Below are 18,097 nucleotides of genomic sequence, written 5' to 3' on the forward strand. Positions count from 1 at the left end.
CTTGGATATCTGTCATTCACATCAAACATACTTTGTCCAAATCTGGGCACCTAATATTCTCTGTCTCTGCAAATTATCCCACTCCACCTATATTGTGTTGTCCACTCAATAAATATTAGCTCTTCTGTAGTTTGTTTGGCCCATAGGATCAGAAAAACAAAGACCTTCCCAGGTCATCAAGGAGTTAATATGAAAGCCTAGAGTGGGACAATAATTCCTTAAGGTCACACAGCTAACCAATCCCAGACCCACGCCTAGAATGCTAATCTCCCAGTAGAATGGCTCTCACCTGCCCAAGTTGGTGACTGGCATCTGGATCATCCAGGGTGGAAAGACAAGAGCTGGAAAGCAGAGGGCTCTCAGCCTCTGAGACAACCTGTCTTCCAGAAACACTAACCTAAGAGAAAAAATATTGCAGCTGAATAAGGGACTTCTGACATTACAGGTCACCTGAGATCCTATATTCTCTCAGATGGAAAGAGTACCCCAATGCCACAGAGCTTGCCTTTCTGCTCTCACTCTGGCCATTATGCACCCCAAGGATCTACTCAGAGAGCTAGTCCTCTGAGGTGCTGACCATCAGTGGTTCATATGCTAAAAAGGCCCCCATGACCAACAGGGATTGGGGCTCCCTAAATGCAGAAGTCTCTGTTGGAAAAATGAGTCTTGGAAATGGACAAGATTAGGGTGCTAGTTACTGAGCAATGACTCATCACTGAGGGTACAAATGCCAGAGACCCACATCAGGAGACATTTGAAGAAGTTAGAGGGCTTAAAGACCCAAGAAGCCAGGATTGAAGGTGGGAGTCTGGAGAGATAGACCTAGAGAAGGTACTAAAAGCAATCTAGTCCCTTTTTATGCTTTTCTCTGGGCAACCTAGAAATGATGTGGCTTGAAAAACCTGTTTATGTTGAGCAGCAGTCATATCCTGGGAAGAACTCCTCTTCTACCCCAGGAAAATTCATGGAACTCTACCACCTAGCACCTCTGGCCCTGAAGATTTTTGTCCCTTCTTAAATACCCCTGCAATAGCTATTCCTAAAAATCTCAGAATCACAGTCAGGAGTCTCTTCTCTTCCAGAAAGTCCTCCCCAGTGTCTGCCCTAAATACCTCTTGTTGTTGCTGTTCTCTGCCCTCTCACCAATTACCTACAATGGGGCTTCAGGCACCAGAAACAGGAAATGAGCTGAACAGCCCTTTCCCTTCTGTTCAGTCACTTCTTTTACTTTGATCACTTTGCCATGGAGGGGAGGAAAACAGGACCCCAGCAGAGACCTAAATCCTGCAGAATTAGGTACCTGAGTTGCTGTCCTTCTCTAAGGCTCTGTTAGAGGACTTTAAGAAATAGTTCTATCTGCTTGGGAAAGGGAGATGACATTTTCCATAGATATCTGGTGGAAATAAGGGATCTACCTTACCAGCCTTTCTCCTGGTCTACGAGGAGTCCCAAATGATCAACTACACTTCCCATTGCATTCTTTCTTGGGCACCTATTAGAAACATCGAAGTTGTTCACCTCTGCCTCATTTACTTCCCTGGTCTGGGGAAGGGGTACCGACTTTACCCCATCCCATGCATTCCTGCTCACTGCTACTCTCCCTGCCTTACAGAGCTCTCTTCTGAAGTCTGGATTTTCCTTTCTCCTGTGCTAGTGACACCCTCTTCCTTGTGCAAATACCCTCTGGTTCTTCAGCTCCTGTGATTATCAGCATCTTTATCCATGACTACACAGTACAGCTATATAGAAGCTATAGAAGTTCATGGTTAAGGACCAAGAACATGAAGTCTGTCTGGATTTGAATTTGGCTTCCCCTGTTAATGAGCTGTGTGTTCTCCCAGTCTTTTTTTTTTTTTTTTTTTAAGATTTTACTTATTTATTTGACAGAAAGAGAGATTACAAGTAGGCAGAGAGGCAGGTAGAGAAAGGGAGGAAGCAGGCTCCCTGATGAGCAGAGAGCCTGATGCGGGGCTCGATCCCAGGCTGAAGGCAGAGGTTTAACCCACTCAGCCACCCAGACGCCCCTGAGCTGTGTGCTCTTAAAGAAGTTGTTACTCCTGCCCGGAATTTCAGTCTTCTTACTTGAAAATGGGGGCTAGTCCTAGGAGACCATTCAGACGTGTGAGGATTGGACTTGATTGCTGGTAGGGAGTGCTAGAAACCAGTCACCTCAGTTGCTTCTGGAGAAAGGAGCAAGTTTGACTTAAACAGACATAACTCAAATTAAATTTTTACTTATCAAAGAGGACTTCAACCACCTGCACTTTGACCTCAGTCTGTACTTTCTAACAAATTAAACTCTTCTTTCCAGATTACCTTTTGACTCAGGCAAAAGACCCTGTGGGCAAAGTACCTCCTGACTGAACAGAAACTACCCCTCAAGCAATAGTAACGACTGCCCTGATGTAGCAAGACCCTGTGTGACTGACTTCAAGGCAATGTTCCACCTGACCTTTACTCCACCCCCCACCCCACCCCATACTCAATGACCTTTGTCCCACATTTTCTTTATATAAGCCTGGAACTATTTTCAACACTTTGGAGACTTTGAGATGCTAGTCTGCTGTTTTGCTGGTGTTGGCCTCACTGAAATAAATTCCTTTCTCATTTACCACCACTTGTCTCTCTACCTTTGGATTTTATCAGCAGTGGGTGTCTGAACCTGATCTGTTTGAGACCCCAAGAGCCGGGTGCCCTTGCACACCTTTACCCCAGCTACATTTACTTTTTCAAAAAAGTAGTAAGTAAAAGTTTTTCTTAAAAAATGCATTCTCATATAGTAAAACACTCAGCAAATTATAGCAAGACTAGAATAGGAGACTTGGAGAACAGTGTTTGGACTCCACACACCCGTATGTACAGAGGGTCTGGGAGTCACTAACCATTCCTATTGATCACCTAGAGATCCCAGAGATCACCCCCAATCTCTGATGCAGCAGATTTGGAGAATGAGGGTTGTGGTCCTGGAATCATAATTAGGGTCCCACAAGTGGAAGGAAGCTCAAGAAAAAGTAATTTATCCTCCCAGAAATAGGGGCAAAATGACCAACAGACCTATCTGGTTTGGAAGTTCTGGAGCCAATTTTCCCCAGATAAGCAGAATACCATATTCCCTGCAAACATCTGGTTTTGCCAATTAGTCAACAGATACTTATTGACTGCTGTTCTCAGATGGTCACAAATGTGACTGATACAGATCTCTCCCAGTTTGGAGGCAAGGTAGCTAATGACATGGAAAGTGATGAGTTTTCAAGAAAAAGTAATACTGCCCAGGGGTCGGGGAGGGAAGAGAGATCTCACTTCCCTCTTGAAGAGAGAGTTACTTTTTCTTGAAAACTCATCACATTCTAACACACTATAGAATTTACTTATTCATTATTATTTTTTTTTTTGCCTGTATCTCCTTCCATTAGAATCTAAAACACATGAGGAAGAAGATCTTTGCCTGTTTTGGCGGTTATTTAGCTCAAGAACTTGGAACTGTATCTAGCACGCAGTAGGTACTCAATAAACATTACAGTAAATGAGTAAGGGCTACTAAGACCAACAGACTGCAGAAGTAAGAAAAAATAACCACACACACCCTGGGTAAGCCTGGGCTAGGGAAAAAGAGATAGCTCTAAGTTGGATTTCAGTTTAGATTTAAATTGGACTAAATATTTTAATGCTTGAAAATGAGGTATAAGAAGGAACAAAAAGATAAGGAGTATATCCAAGGGCATACAATCCTCTGGGTGAGGAAGAGAAAGTGGACATAGTGGGTCTGAATATCAGCGGCAGGAGGAAAAAAAATACAAAGCTACTGTCTGACTGTAGGCCATCAACCCCAGCCTACTTAGCATCTCCATTATTGCTGCCACCATATGGTTAGGTAGGGTATACTGGGATCCCTCAAAAAGATCCCTGAGATGGGCAGAAGGGAAAGCTTTGCAAAAGAAGACTTAAAAGCTGAGCCTTAGTACCACTGAGCCCTCAGGCCAGGAAGAGGCAAAGTGGGTGAACAAAGGGACCACCTCCTTACACCACACACAAAAATAAATTCAAAAGTGGATCAGAAACCCAAATGTGAAACCTGAAACCATAAAAATCCTAGAAGAGAACACAGGTAATAACCTCTCTGACATCAGCTGTTGCAGCTTTTTTTAGATATGTCTCCTGAGGCAAGGGAAACAAAAGCAAAAGTAACCTATTGAGATTACATCAAAATAAAAAGCTTCTGCCCAGCAAAGGAAACAAAAAAACTAAAAGAGAACCAACTGAATGGGAGAAGATATTGGCAAATGACATACCAAAAAAAGGGTTATTACCAAAAATACATAAAGAACTCAAACAAATCAACACCCAAAAAATAAATAATCCAATTAAAAATTAAAAAAAATAATCCAATTAAAAAAAAAAGACATGAACAGACATTTCTCCAAAGAAGACATACAGATGGCCAAAAAATACACGCTCATCACCACTTATCAGGGAAATGCAGATCAAAACTGTAATGAGATATCCCTCACACCCATTAGAATGGCTAAAATCAACAACACAAGAAACAATAGGTGTTGGTGAGGACGGGGAGAAAAAGGTAAAGGAACCTTCCCGTGCTGTTAATAGGAATGCAAACTGGTGCAGCCACTGTGGAAAACAGTATGGAGTTTCTTCAAAAATTTAAAAATAAATCTACCTTAGGAACCAGCAACCACACTACTGAGTATTTACCCAAGGAATACAACAACACTCTTTCAAAGGGATACATGCCTCCCTATATGGATAGCAGCATTTTTACAACAGCCAAGACATGGAAGCAGCCCAAGTATCCACAGCTAGATGGATAAAGATGTGTTCATAGAGTGGAATATTATTCAGCCATAAAAACGAATGAAATCTTGCCATTCGCAATGACATGGATACAGCTAGGAAGTATCATGCTAAAGTGAAATAAGTCGTTCAGAGAAAGACAAATACCACAGATTGCACTCATATGTGGAATTTAAGAAATGAAACAAAGAAGCAAAGGAAAAGAGAGAAAAATAAACCAAGAAACACATCCTTAACTACAGAGAGCACACTGATGGGTTACCAGAGGGGAGGTGGGGGGTGGGGAAGGGGTGAGACAGGTAATGGGGATTGAGGACACATGTGGTAAATGAACACGGGGTGCGGCAGGCAAGTGCTGAATCACTATATTGCAAACCTGAAAAGAATACGACACTGCATGTCAACTTCCTGGAATTAAATAAAAACTTACCAAAAGAGGGAAAGGAATGGGGTGAAAAGTGTGAGAAGGAGAAAGAGATAGGAACCTGAGAGTAGTGGGCAGGGGTCCTGGCAGAGACTGGAGAGGGGTGGAGACCCAGGGAGGGGCTGCTATGCAAGGTATCCCCAGCTTCAGTCTTTCCATCTGTCAAGTGGAGAGAGCCTAATGCCTTCTTCTCAGGATTTGAGTGAGAAATGGGTTGGTTCTGTTTTCCCCAATGTGGGTTTTGCAAGGTGATTTTGGTTGAGCAGCGTTCACGTTCATGGTTCTTTTGGTGCATACTGGCAAAAAAAAAAAGAAAGAAAATGAACAGAACGTCAGACTCATCTTCTAATGCATGTATATATTGCTTAGGGCAAAGATGCTTTCTTTTTTTTTTTTTTCATGTATCATTTTTTAAATTAGTATTTTCTTTTTTTTTTTAATTTTAATTTTTTATTTTTTATAAACATATATTTTTATCCCCAGGGGTACTTTCTTTTAAAGAGGATTTGATTTACAGCGCAGATGGCGTGTGGAGAGAGTCACAATCCCAAAGGCAGCATGGGAGGAGTGAAGGTGGGGAATAAGAGAGTGAAAGGACCTCAGCAGAGCATGTAGCACAGTGCCAGGTTGTCAATAGAGGGATGGTAGCCGCTCTTGACTTCTAGGGCTGGGGCTGCTGGTGGGGAGGTGTGGATTGCTGGTGCCTGGCTCCCAACCTTTCAGCAGCCTCTGGGAGTTTGGCCTTTTTCCTTTCAAAGCTGAGCTCGGCTGAGGCAACTGTGAAGAGTTAGCTTGGCAGGGGTGGGGGTTGGTCAAGTGCATCAGGGGGTGCAGAGGGGGTTTGAGGCAGAATTGAGGAGGGTGGACAGGAAGGGGTGAGGGTGGGCGGGCCTCCCCACACCCTGCTACCACCCTTCATCATCACCCACCCTTCAGGCTTATGCTGACTGAAGTCTGGACAAAGGACCTCTCTGATTACAGCTGGAGAAGGACAGAATGGTTCAGCCCAGAATGGTTCAGCCCAGCCTCAGATTCCTATGCTAATGTCCTAATCCCCAGTACCTCAATATGTGGTTGGAATTTGGAGATGGGGCCTTTGAAGAAGTGCTTAAGTTACAGTGAGGTCCTCAGGCCCTCATCCAACCTGAGTGGTGTTCTTATAAGAGGAGATCAGGAGACAGACAGGAGACGGGAGGAAAGATCATGTGAGGACACAGAAGACGGCTGTCTACAAACCAAGGAGAGAAGCCTCAGAATTAAACTAACCCCACTGACACCATGATCTTGGACTTCCAGCCTCAAGAACCAAGGAAATAAATTTCTCTTGTTAAAGCCTCCCAGTCTATGGTACTTTGTCATGGCAGCCCAAACAGATTAATACAGGTACTGACTGGGTTGACTTTTGCTTATTGTTATATTTCCGGAGCCCAGCACTGAGTAGGTGCTCAATAAATATTGATTGGTGGCTGAATGGAGGTCCCGCAGGTTGGCTAAGTGGCACTGAAGATCACGTTGAGTTTCCATCTGCTTCATCTCTGCATGGCTGGTGTCAGAGGCCCAGAGCTACTTCTTTCCGTTTCAGGGCCTGAGATGTGGTTTTGGGTCCTTGCATCTTTTGTGATGGGCACAACATAATACACTAGTCTTCAGCAGATGATTGTTGGAGGCAGAGTGTGATTTGGGGGAATCGTTTCTTTAAGATACTTTTTTCATTATAATAGTTATACATACTTACTGAGAAATCTTGGAAAATAGAGAAACACAGAGGAAAGAAAAAAAAATATCAACCACTATTTTCAATCCCCAGGAATACTTGTTTTAACATAAGTATTTCTTTTCAGGCTTTTTTTCCATAGTTTTTCCTTTACCATTCAAAGTTATGGTTCTCCACTACACATATATTATTTTTATTCTTTTTTTTTTTTTGTCAGAGAGATAGAGGGAGAGAGAACGAACACAGGCAGACAGAGGCAGAGGGAGAAGCAGACTCCCCGCCGAGCAAGGAGCCCGATGTGGGACTTGATCCCAGAACACTGGGATCATGACCCGAGCCGAAGACTCAACCAACTGAGCCACCCAGGCGTCCCTATTATTTTTATTCTGATTTAAACTTAATTTAGTTCAAGTATGCCCCAAGACCTATTTTTAAAGGTCACATAATACGTTACTGAGTTAAGCTACTACAACTTAGTCATTGTCCTACTGGCTGGACATTGTTTTTTTTTTTTCTTTGTTGTTGTTGTTATAGTTATAAACAATGCTCCAGTACGTATCCTTGAATCCTTTATTTTGCAGTAATTACTGAAGAAGGACTTTCCAGATGAAAGGGTAGGACCAATTTTTCATGTCCCTGGATATGATTACCAAACGGCTTTATCAAAAGGGTCAAGTGGTGATTCCCCACGAGCAGTGAATTCGAGATCACAGGAGCCCTGACTTTATGGCGACCTGTCCTCAGAGGATCAGCTGGAAATAAGACAGTGGGCAGCTGCTGAGGATGCCTTCAGACAGAGGAGGGGGAAGTCAAGCCATCAAACATACACTAGGCTGGCAGGGGCTGTGCATCTGGGTTAGTGACATTCTTCTGCTCTCTTCCAGGGTCCTGCTCATTTGTAACTGAAAGTCTTCGATGTTCACAGTGTTGAAGGGATGATGCCCCAGACAAGGGCTAACCAGTGATCCCATCAGTTCCTCTTAAAGTTTCAGAGGCCTATGGGGCCTTTCGGGGGTTGCCTCTCATCTCCCCCCACTCTTGGATTCTCAATTTATTCCTTTGGATCTTTCCAGAAACCGTCTTGGGCAGTTCTGAAACAAAGGCCACCTAGTGACCATAAAACAAAAACAGTTTGAAATCATTTCCTAGAAGGACTTCTGACCTGAAAGAATCATTACCCTCTGCCACTTTGTTGAAAGTGTCCATGACTCATAGTTTTCTCTAAATGGCAATGACCAAAATGGCCAGGGTCTGGGGCACATGATCTTGCCCACAGAGATTCAGCCCCGCCCCTCCACACCCCCATTCTCCCACCCCCCTGAATCTGATGTCTGTCACTTCTTAGAGTAGGAACAAACTGGTTTGGGGTGGGCCCAGTGAGGAAACAGGGAGAAAAGGCTGAAGGAGAAGCTCTGTTATTTGTACCTTCATCACCCACACCCCTCACCCCCTGGGGCTTGGCCCTGACTGAGAGCAGATGCAGTGTGTGCTCAGGTGATTTCTCAGCTCCTCAAGCCCTAGAACCCCTGATGTTTACCTTCCTGGGATACTTGTATGGAGCAGTCACCCTTTTCACATGCTCCTGGAGCTCCTGAGTTAGTTTCTCAGGATCTTGAGAGGAGTAAGATGGAGAAAGGACAATAAAGGCCTTCACCACCTGCCAGAAGAAAACAAAAACAAACCCTCCAAAACCAGAAAGAATCAATCCCTTTATAACAACTTATTTCTCCTTTTGCCAGCCAAGCATGAAAGTTCTGCCAGCGCCTCTGGCTCAGCCAGAAAAATGGACAACATCATTTTTTTCCCCTATTGTCTCCATTCCAGGACCAACTATTGGAAGCACTGACTTTTGTAGACTGATTCCTGGATCCTACCTGTTGCCCAAACTGCTTCTCTTTCCTAAAATAATACTGTAAGCAGCCAAGGGGCTTCTTTTCTGATGCAAATACTCTGTGGAAAGAGAAGCTTCACAATTTCCCCAGGGTCCCTTACTTCCAAGTCTCTGTGACTGGAAAAGTACCTGGCAGAGATTTGGACATGCAGGACTGGGAATAATGCACTGAGGGGAAGTGGGTATTTCTGAGCCTGCATGTATACGTGTTTCCAGCCAGCAAACATTTTGCTGCACAGCTTCCATGCCACATGTCCTGAGGGACATTCTGTTACCTTGGCTGTTACTGCCTGAGCCTTTCTTAGCAGGCTGCCTCCCATTAAGAAGGAAGAGTCCTGACACACTGCAACCTGACACATGGTTTCTGATAGGAGTGGAAGAGGTCAAAGGCCAGTAGGTTGCTAACCCACCCCAGCATATAGCTCTGTCAAGGTGGGGGTTCACCATCCCAAGCCCTGTTAGGTGGGGGTTCACCATCCTTGCATGCTTCCCAAAAGCAGGCATCTCACTACATTTCATGTTCAGATAGATCTGGTGATTGGGAAAGGCTCTCTCTGACTGTTAAAACTATTAAACATGTTCTGACTACTTTCAATGCACCAGGCTCCATTCTGAGTATATGCAGATTAACCACACACACCCATCTGTCACAACCCAAGCTAACTTGCGATATACAATGCAAGGTATACTTTTCCAGGTGTGATTTCTCCAGAACATATATGGGGCTCCGACCTCCCTTATTCTAAATCATTGGCCTCAAATTTTAACAGGCATCAGAATCACTTGGATAGGGGCTTCTAGTCAAAATGAAGAAGGCCTGGGCTGCATCCTCAATCACTCTCATTCAGCAAGACTGACTTGAGGTCTAGAAATCTGTATTTTAAACAAGAATCCCAGATGATGCAGCTGTGAGTAGTCTAGGGCCCTGACTTAGAGACCCACTCCTTTGCCCTGGTGCTTCTGAGAACACACATAGCCTGATGTCGTACTAACTTTCGTAAGGTAACTACACTATACTGTAGGGATATGTTGGATTTGCCAGTGAAAAGCTTCATTTCTCCCACTCTGTCTACTTCTCTGAGACCGATGGGAAGGAATTTGCATTTCTCCTGGGAGAGGTCAGCTTATTAAATTTGGCTCACGCTTCTGATACAGCAGGGTCATGCTGGATACTTATTCTGTCATCCCTTAAGATGGATATTCCTCTCAGGTTAGCACTGTCAGCAGCCATGTGTGCTTGTTATATCCTCATCTGCAAATGGGAAAGGGCTCTACATCGGCCAGGACAAATGACAGAGACTGAATCCACTGCCAAGCTCTCCTGTCTAACGTCCACCTCTTTTGGACCCAGTTCCAGGTCCATTTGACACGAAAGTGATGGTATCCTCTCCTCGTGTCCCTCTCAAGAGTTGGCCTCTAAAGACATGACATTAATGCTTAACCGAAAGGAATGTGTGGCATTTCAGACTTTGTAGTACCCATGTGGAGTGAGATAGGGGGGAATGTGGGTCTTCCAGCTCACTCTGCTGGGTGCGAACAGGTAAAGAACCAGGAGGCAATGTTCTTGGCTGGACTGTTACCTCCCCTCTGATGGGGTCCGGACTGCTGACCACTGCAGCCTCCAGAACAGCAGGGTGCTCAGCAAGGGCATTTTCCACTTCAACGGGCCCAATCCGGTAGCTGGAAGAGAAAAACAAACTCTTCCAAGTGACCCCCCCCACACACACACACAAAGCTTCAAAGGGAGAAGGAAAGAGCAGACAGCTTGACCTTGAGGAATTAATCACATCGTCATTTCTTCCCGAGAACCAAAAGTAGCCATCCTTGTCCTTGTGGGCTCGGTCCCCCGTGATGTAGAAGTCCCCTCGTTCTGATGCCTCTGTCTTCTCAGGATTGTTCTGGAAGACAAAGTAAACACATGAAGGGCCATCTTCGAACAGCAACTCAAGCCAGCTCTGGCCTTCACAGGCCCATGCAGGAGGCTGGGGACCTATAAAAGCAGTTCCCAAAGACCATGCAGGCCAGAATTTCCCACTGGACTAGGAGTTGTGAATTTATACACTTTCTCTCTCTTTTTTTTTTTTTTTTTTTTAAAGATTTTATTTATTTGACAGAGAGAGATCACAAGTAGGCAGAGAGGCAGGCAGAGAGAGAGGAGGAAGCAGGCACCCTGCTGAGCAGAGAGCCCGATGTGGGACTCGATCCCAGGACCCTGAGATCATGACCTGAGCCGAAGGCAGCGGCTTAACCCACTGAGCCACCCAGGCGCCCCTACACTTTCTCTCTCTTAAATAGAAGGAGATGCCCGGAAATGGTTAAGGACAGCCACTTGCTACCATTCCTTGGAAGGGTCCAAGAAAGCATAGTTAAATGTAGGACAGTGGACACAGGGTCACTGGCTCTATTTTTTAAGATAAAAGAACATACTGATATTCTTTGTGCTCAGGAATCCTTGAAGGTAGGAAGAGAGCAGTTGGCCAAAAGGCAAGAGTCGAGGAAAGACGAAAAGCTAATCAAACTCTGATTCTCAAAACTTTAAAGAAGCTACTTGAAACAAACAAACAAAAACAAAATTACAGCTGCGTGCAACTATCCAGGTATGTCTCAAAACCATTATGCTGAGTAAATGAAAGCAGACAAGGAGTTAAGATGGTGGGGGATCAGGGGAACCTCAAGTTTGTCTCGCCCCTCAGATATAGCTAGATAGTAATCCAAACACTCTGAACACCTGAGAAATCAATCGGAGTTCTGAGAGAAGAAAAACTCCAGTCTACAAGTAGAAAAGTGACTACCTTTTGGTAGGTAGGAGATGCAAAGACTTGAACTTGGGGAGACAGAGCTGTGGATCCAGTGGCAGGGAGGGAACCCACAGGTGGAGGCTACCACAAAGCATTATAAGCAGCAAGGCACAAAACTGGAACTTTTAGAAGTCTGCTACCATGGATATGTGCCTGGCTTAAAGGTGCTCAGGTGGCAAAGCAGGGCAGAACTCACATGGTCTCTCAGGATCCCCTGGTCACAAGAAGGACAGATGGCACCTAAGTGCTGCATTGTTTCCAGGCACAGGAGCGTAGAAGGTGGCTGAAAACAGCCAGTGCAGGTGCTGGCTTTCTGCTCTGTTTTGCCATAAACTGTGAATCGCTCTGATAACTATGAAACTGTGACCGCTTTCCTAGTACAGGCCTGGCAAACAGCAGAAGCATAGGGAGACACCCCCTCACCCTCCTCCCCAGTGCTCCAGGGAGAACAGCACAGTCTGACCTGCAGGAGTCCCTAAAATGTAGGAGTTTTGAAATTCAGTTGTGCGCCAGAGATTTAGAAAAAAAAAACAAAAAAAACAAAATTCTCAGAGACAGGCAGGGTAAATGTAGGGTTCTGATGGAAACCAGGGATACAAGAGTAACTGCTCTTCCGTGAGGGCTCACTGAAGAGTGGGGGGGCATGAACTTTCAACTGCAGGACTAGAAGGTGGGGGGCTGTCCTAGTCACTCTATGCATCATCACTGAAAGGCTTCAGGGAGAAAAAGAGCACCACCTGGTGGAGTCCAGAGCCTCTAACACCAACCCCTGCCTCCCATTTGCAATCTGGAGGCCCATATGCACTAAGGCAAGTCCATCTGAGAATCAGTGCAACAGGCCTCTCCCCCAGAAGTCCTGCACAAACAACTCACTCACACAAAGTCTACTGATCATAGAGGGTTGCAAAGCTTCAGCTCTAAGGGAAAATAGTGTCTAGACTCCTTTGTACTTTTATTCTTTATTTTTAAATTTTTTTCATTTATTTTCTTATTTTTTCAATTATTTTAAAAAATTTATTAATGTCTAAAATTTTTGTTTTCATATATACTACATATATACTATTTTTTTGTTTACTTTCATTGTATTTTTCTTCTTTCTTATTTTGGGATCTAGATTCTTTTAATAAGCAGACCAAGAAACACCCAGGATCTAGTTTTTTTGTTTTGTTTTGTTGTTTTCTTTTTTCTTTTTCTCTCTTCTTTTCATTTCTGGACAGAATGGCGAGCTGGAGAAATTCACCCCAAAAGAAAGAACAGGAGGTAGAACTCATGGACAGGGATTTAATCAATATAGATATAAGTAAGATGTCTGAACTAGAATTTAAAACAACAATTAAAAGGATACTAGCTGGGCTTGAAAAAGGCATACAAGATCCTAGAGAATCCCTTACTCCAGAGATAACAGAACTAAAATCTGTTAGACCGAAATTTAAAATGTTGTAACTGAGATGCAATTCCAGATAGAGGCCATAAAAAGGAGGATGGATGAATCAGAGGGCTGAATCAGTGATACAGTAGACAAAATTAAGGAAAATAATGAGTTGAAAAAAAGAGGGTAAGAAAGGTGATGGACCATGGAGGCAGATTTAGGGAACTCAGTGACTTATTAAAACATTGTAACATTCATATCATAGGAATCCCAGAAGATGAAGACAGAGGAAAAAAAGGGCAGAAGGTTTATTCAGACAAATTATAGCTGAAAACCTCCCTAATCTGAGGAAGGACACAGATATCAAAATCCAAGAAGCACAGAGAACTCCCATTCAATTCAACAAAAACCGACAACCACCAAGGCATATCATAGCCAAATTCACAAAATGCACAGACAAGGAAAGAATCCTGAAAGCTGCAAGGGACAAGGGGTCCTTAAGCTAGAAGGGAAGACAGAACCTAAGCTAGGTTCTTGGCAGATCTGACCACCAAAATATGGCAGGACAAAAAGGACTGCAAGAATATATTCACCATGCTGAACAGAAAAAAATATGCAGCCAAGTATTCTTTATCCAATAAGACTATCATTCAGAGCAGGAGAGATAAAGAATATCCTAGACAAACAGAAACTAAAGTAGCTTGTGACCACTAAACCCCTGCAAGAAATTTTAAGGGGGACTCTTTGCTTGGAGAAAAAAAGACCAAAAGCAACAAAGACTAGAAAGGACCAGAGAACATCACCAGAAACACCAATCTACAGATAACAAAATCGCACTAAATTGGTATCTTTTACTAATGACTCTGAATGTAAATGGACTAAATGCTCTATAACGAAAAGGCATAGGGTATCAGGATGGATAAAAAAATAAGACCCATCTATATGCTGCCTATGAGAGACTAGACCCAAAGACATCTGCAGATTGAAAGTGGAGGATGGAGAACCATTTATCAAGCTAATGGATGTCAAAAAAAAAAAAAAAAGCCAGAGCAACCATACTTCTATCAAACTAGATTTTTTTAAAAAGATTTTATTTATTTAATTGAGAGAGAGAGAGAGAGAGAGAGAGATAATGAGCAAGGAAGAGAGGCAGAAGGAGAAGCCAACTCCCCGCTGAGCTGGGAGCTCAAAACAAGGCTCAGTTCCAGGGCTCTGGGGTCATGACCTGAGTGGAAGGCAGCTGCTTAACTGACTGAGCCATCCAGGCACCCTGGCAAACAAGATTTTAAACAAAGACTATAATAAGAGATGAAGAAGGGCATTTTATCATAATTAAGTGATCTAGCCAACAAGAAGATCTAACAATTGTGAATATTTATGCCCCCAACATAGGAGCACCCAAATATATAAAACAATTAATAACAAACATAAATAATCTCAGCGATAATAATACAATACTAGTAGGGAACTTTAAGACCCCACTTACAGCAATGGACAGGTCATCTATGCAGAAATTAAACAAGCAAACAATGGCTTTGAATGTCACACTGGACCAGATGGACTTAACAGATATATTGAGAGCATTTCATCGTAAAGGAGCAGAATACACATTCTTTGCAAGTGCACATGGGACATTCTCCAGAATAGATCCTATACTAGAGACAAATAAGCCCTCAACAAGTACAGAAAGGCTGAGATCATACCATGCCTATTTTCTGACTGCAACACTACAAAACTTGAAATCAATCATAAGAAAAAATTTGCAAAGACCACAAGTACATGGAGGTTAAAGAATGAATGGGGGATGCCTGGTGGCTGAGTCAGTTAAGTGCCTGCTTTCAGCTCAGGTCATAATCCCAGGGTCCTGGGATGGAGTCCCACATCAAGCTCCTTGCTTGGCAGGGAACCTGCTTCTCCCTCTGCCTGCCGCTCCTCCCCACTTGTGCTTGCTCTTTCTCTGACAAATAAATAAATAAAATCTAAAAATAAGAAAAGAATAAATGGGTTAATCAGGAAGTTAAAAAAGAAATTAAAAAACACAGGGAAGTGAATGAAAATAAAAACACACCAAATTTGGGATGCAGCAAAGGCGGTCCTTGAGGGAAGTATACTGCAATACAGACCCACCTCAAGAAGCAAGAAAAATCTCAAATACTTAACCTAACCTTACACCTAAAGAAGCTAGAAAAGGAATAGCAAATAAAGCCTAAAGCCAGCAGAAGAGAGGTACTTGGGTGGCTCAACCAGACAAAGACCCCCACAAAAAAGGAGAATTACCGACCAGTATCCCTGAAGAACATAAATGCAAAAATTTTCAATAAAATACTAGCAAATCAAATTCAATAGTACATTAAAATAATTATTCATCATGATCAAGTAGGATTTATCCCTGGGCTTCAGGAATAGTTCAGTTTGTGCAAATCAATCAACATGATAGACCACATTAATAAAAGAAAAAGTAAGAACAATATGATCATCAGTAGATGCAGAAAAAGCATCTTATCCAAATATCCTTTCCTGATAAAAACCCTTAACAAACTAGGGATAGATGGAACATACGTCAACATCATGAAGGCCATATATGGGAAGATCCACAGCTAGTATCATCTTTAATGGGAGAAAAACTGACAACTTTCCCATGTGGTCAGGAACAAGACAAGGATGTCCACTCTCACCATTACTAGTCAACATAGTACTGAACATCTTAGCCTCAGCAATCAGACAACAAAAAGAAATGAAAAGCATCCAAACTGACAAGGAAGAAATAAAACTTTCTCTGTCTGCAGATGACATAATACTCTATGCAGAAAACCTGAAAAACTCCACCAAAAAATTGCTAGAATTTGCACACAAATTCAGCAAAGTTGCAAGATGTAAAATCAATGTCCAGAAACCTGTTGCATTTCTATATACCAATAACAAAGCAGCAGAAAAATAAATCAAGGAATCAATCCCATTTGCAATTGTACCAAAACCAGTATGATACCCAGGAATAAACCTAACTAAAGAGTCTGCAAACTATAGAACACTTATGAAAGAAACTGAAGAGGACACAAAGAAATGGAAAAACATTACATGCTCATGAATTAGAAGAACACTGTTAAAATGTCTATACTACCCAAGGCAATCTACACACTTAATGCATTCCCTATCAAAATACCAACAGAATTTGCCACAGATCTAGAACAAACAATTCTAAAATTTGTATGGAACCACAAAACACCTTAAATAGCCAAAGCAATCTTGAAAAAGAAAAACAAAATGAGGTGTTACAATTTCAGATTTCAAGCTATATTAGAAAGCTCTAGTCCTCAAGACAATACAGTAGTGGTACAAAAACAGACACAAATGGAACAGGGAACCCAGGAATGGACTGAAAACTATATGGTCAACTAATCTTTGATAGAGCAGGAAAGGATTTCTAATGGAAAAAAGACAGTCTCTTCAACAAATGGCATTGGGAAAACTGGACAGCAATAAGCAGAAGAATGAAATTGGACCATTTTCTTACACCATACACAAAAGTAAATTCAAGATGGATGGAAGACCTCAATGCCAGACAGGAAACCATCAAAATCCTAGAGGTGAACACAGGCAGAAACCTCTTGGACTCAACTGTAGTGATTTCTTACTAGACACAATGCCAAGAAGGGAAACAAAAGCAAAAATGAACTACTTGGACTTCATCAGGATAAAAAGCTTCTGCACAGTGAAGGAAACTATCAACAAAACTAAAAGGCAGCCTACAGGATGGGAGAAGATATTGGCAAATGACATATGTGATAAAGCATTAGTATCCAAAATCTGTAAAGAACTTACCAAACTCAACACGCAAAAAACAAATAATCCAGTTAAGAAATGCGCAGAAGACATGAATAGATACTTTTCCAAAGAAGACATCCAGATAGCTAATAGAAACATGAAAAGATGCTCAACATCACTATTATCAGGGACATACAAATCAAAACCACAATGAGATAACACACATCTGTCAGAATGGCTAAAATTAATAACACAGGACACACCAGGTGTTGGTCAGGATGTGGAGAAAGGGAAACTCTTACACCACTAATGAGAATGAAAGTTGGTGAGGCCACTCTGGAGAACAGTATGGAGGTGCCTCAAAAAGTTAAAAATAGAACTATCCTATGATCCAATAATTGAGCTACTAGGTATTTACCCAAAGGATACAAAAATACAGATTCAAGGGTTACATGCATCCTGATGTTTATAGCAGAATTATCAACAATAGCCAAACTATGGAAAGAGCCCAAGTGTCCACTAACTGATGAATGGATAAACAAGATGTAGAGAGTGTGTGTGTGTGTGTGTGTGTGTATGCCATATCCATGTATTTAGATATACATGAATATATGGTATGTATTTATAATGGAATATTATCAGCCATCAAAAAAATGAAATCTTGCCATTTGCAATGATATGGAGGGAGCTAGAATGTATTATGCTAAGTGAAATAAGTCAGTAAGAAAAAGACATACAGTATGTATGATCTCACTCATATGTAGAATTTAAGACAGGTAACAGATGAATATAAGGGAAGGGGGAAAAGAATAAAAGGAGAGGGAAACAAGCCATTAAAATGACTCTTAACAATAGGGAATAAACTTAGGGTTGATAGAGGCAGAGGGGGGATAGGCTAGAGGGATGATGGGCGTTAAGGAGGGCTTCTGTTGTGATAAGGAAATGGGTGCTGGGGGCGCCTGGGTGGCTCAGTGGGTTAAGCCGCTGCCTTTGGCTCAGGTCATGATCTCAGGGTCCTGGGATCGAGTCCCGCATCGGGCTCTCTGCTCGGCAGGGAGCCTGCTTCCTCCTCTCTCTCTCTGTCTGCCTCTCTGCCTACTTGTAATCTCTCTCTGTCAAATAAATAAATAAATCTTTAAAAAAAAAAAAAAAAAAAAGGAAATGGGTGCTGTATGTAAGTGGTGAATCACTGAATTCTACTCTGGAAACCAATACTGCACTGTATGTTAACTAAGTAAAATTTAAGTTAAAAAATAAAATAAAAAGTGAATTTAAAAGAAAGAACCAGGGGGTGCCTGGGTGGATCAGTCAGATAAGCATCTGCCTTTGG

The 18,097-nt window shown here is 42.4% G+C and overlaps 1 protein-coding gene and 1 long non-coding RNA gene across 5 annotated transcripts in view; both read right to left on the minus strand.

The window, feature by feature from the left end:
• Positions 1 to 295: 295 nt before the first annotated feature.
• Positions 296 to 7,194, minus strand: LOC123389728. The gene is made up of 3 exons (XR_006604380.1): positions 5,295 to 7,194; positions 2,083 to 2,180; positions 296 to 397 (listed from the first exon to the last, which is right to left on the minus strand). It is a non-coding gene; the product is annotated as an uncharacterized LOC123389728 (long non-coding RNA).
• Positions 7,195 to 7,262: 68 nt separating this feature from the next.
• ACSM5 (acyl-CoA synthetase medium chain family member 5) overlaps positions 7,263 to 18,097 on the minus strand; it is a 34,420-nt gene continuing 23,585 nt past the window's right edge. For 3 of the 4 annotated variants that reach the window (XM_045072139.1, XM_013055118.2, XM_004750271.3), the window contains exons 11-14: positions 10,609 to 10,736; positions 10,419 to 10,518; positions 8,485 to 8,604; positions 7,263 to 8,054 (exon numbers count right to left, since the gene is read on the minus strand). In XM_045072139.1, coding sequence (XP_044928074.1) covers positions 7,944 to 8,054; positions 8,485 to 8,604; positions 10,419 to 10,518; positions 10,609 to 10,736 — 459 coding nt within the window. In that variant the 3' untranslated portion in view covers positions 7,263 to 7,943. The remainder of the gene's footprint in view (positions 8,055 to 8,484; positions 8,605 to 10,418; positions 10,519 to 10,608; positions 10,737 to 18,097) is intronic. The other variant, XM_045072140.1, reaches the window with a different exon arrangement.

Source organism: Mustela putorius, unplaced genomic scaffold (assembly GCF_011764305.1).
Source record: "Mustela putorius furo isolate JIRA1106 unplaced genomic scaffold, ASM1176430v1.1 tig00004007_pilon_pilon_pilon, whole genome shotgun sequence".
Lineage (NCBI taxonomy): Eukaryota > Metazoa > Chordata > Mammalia > Carnivora > Mustelidae > Mustela > Mustela putorius.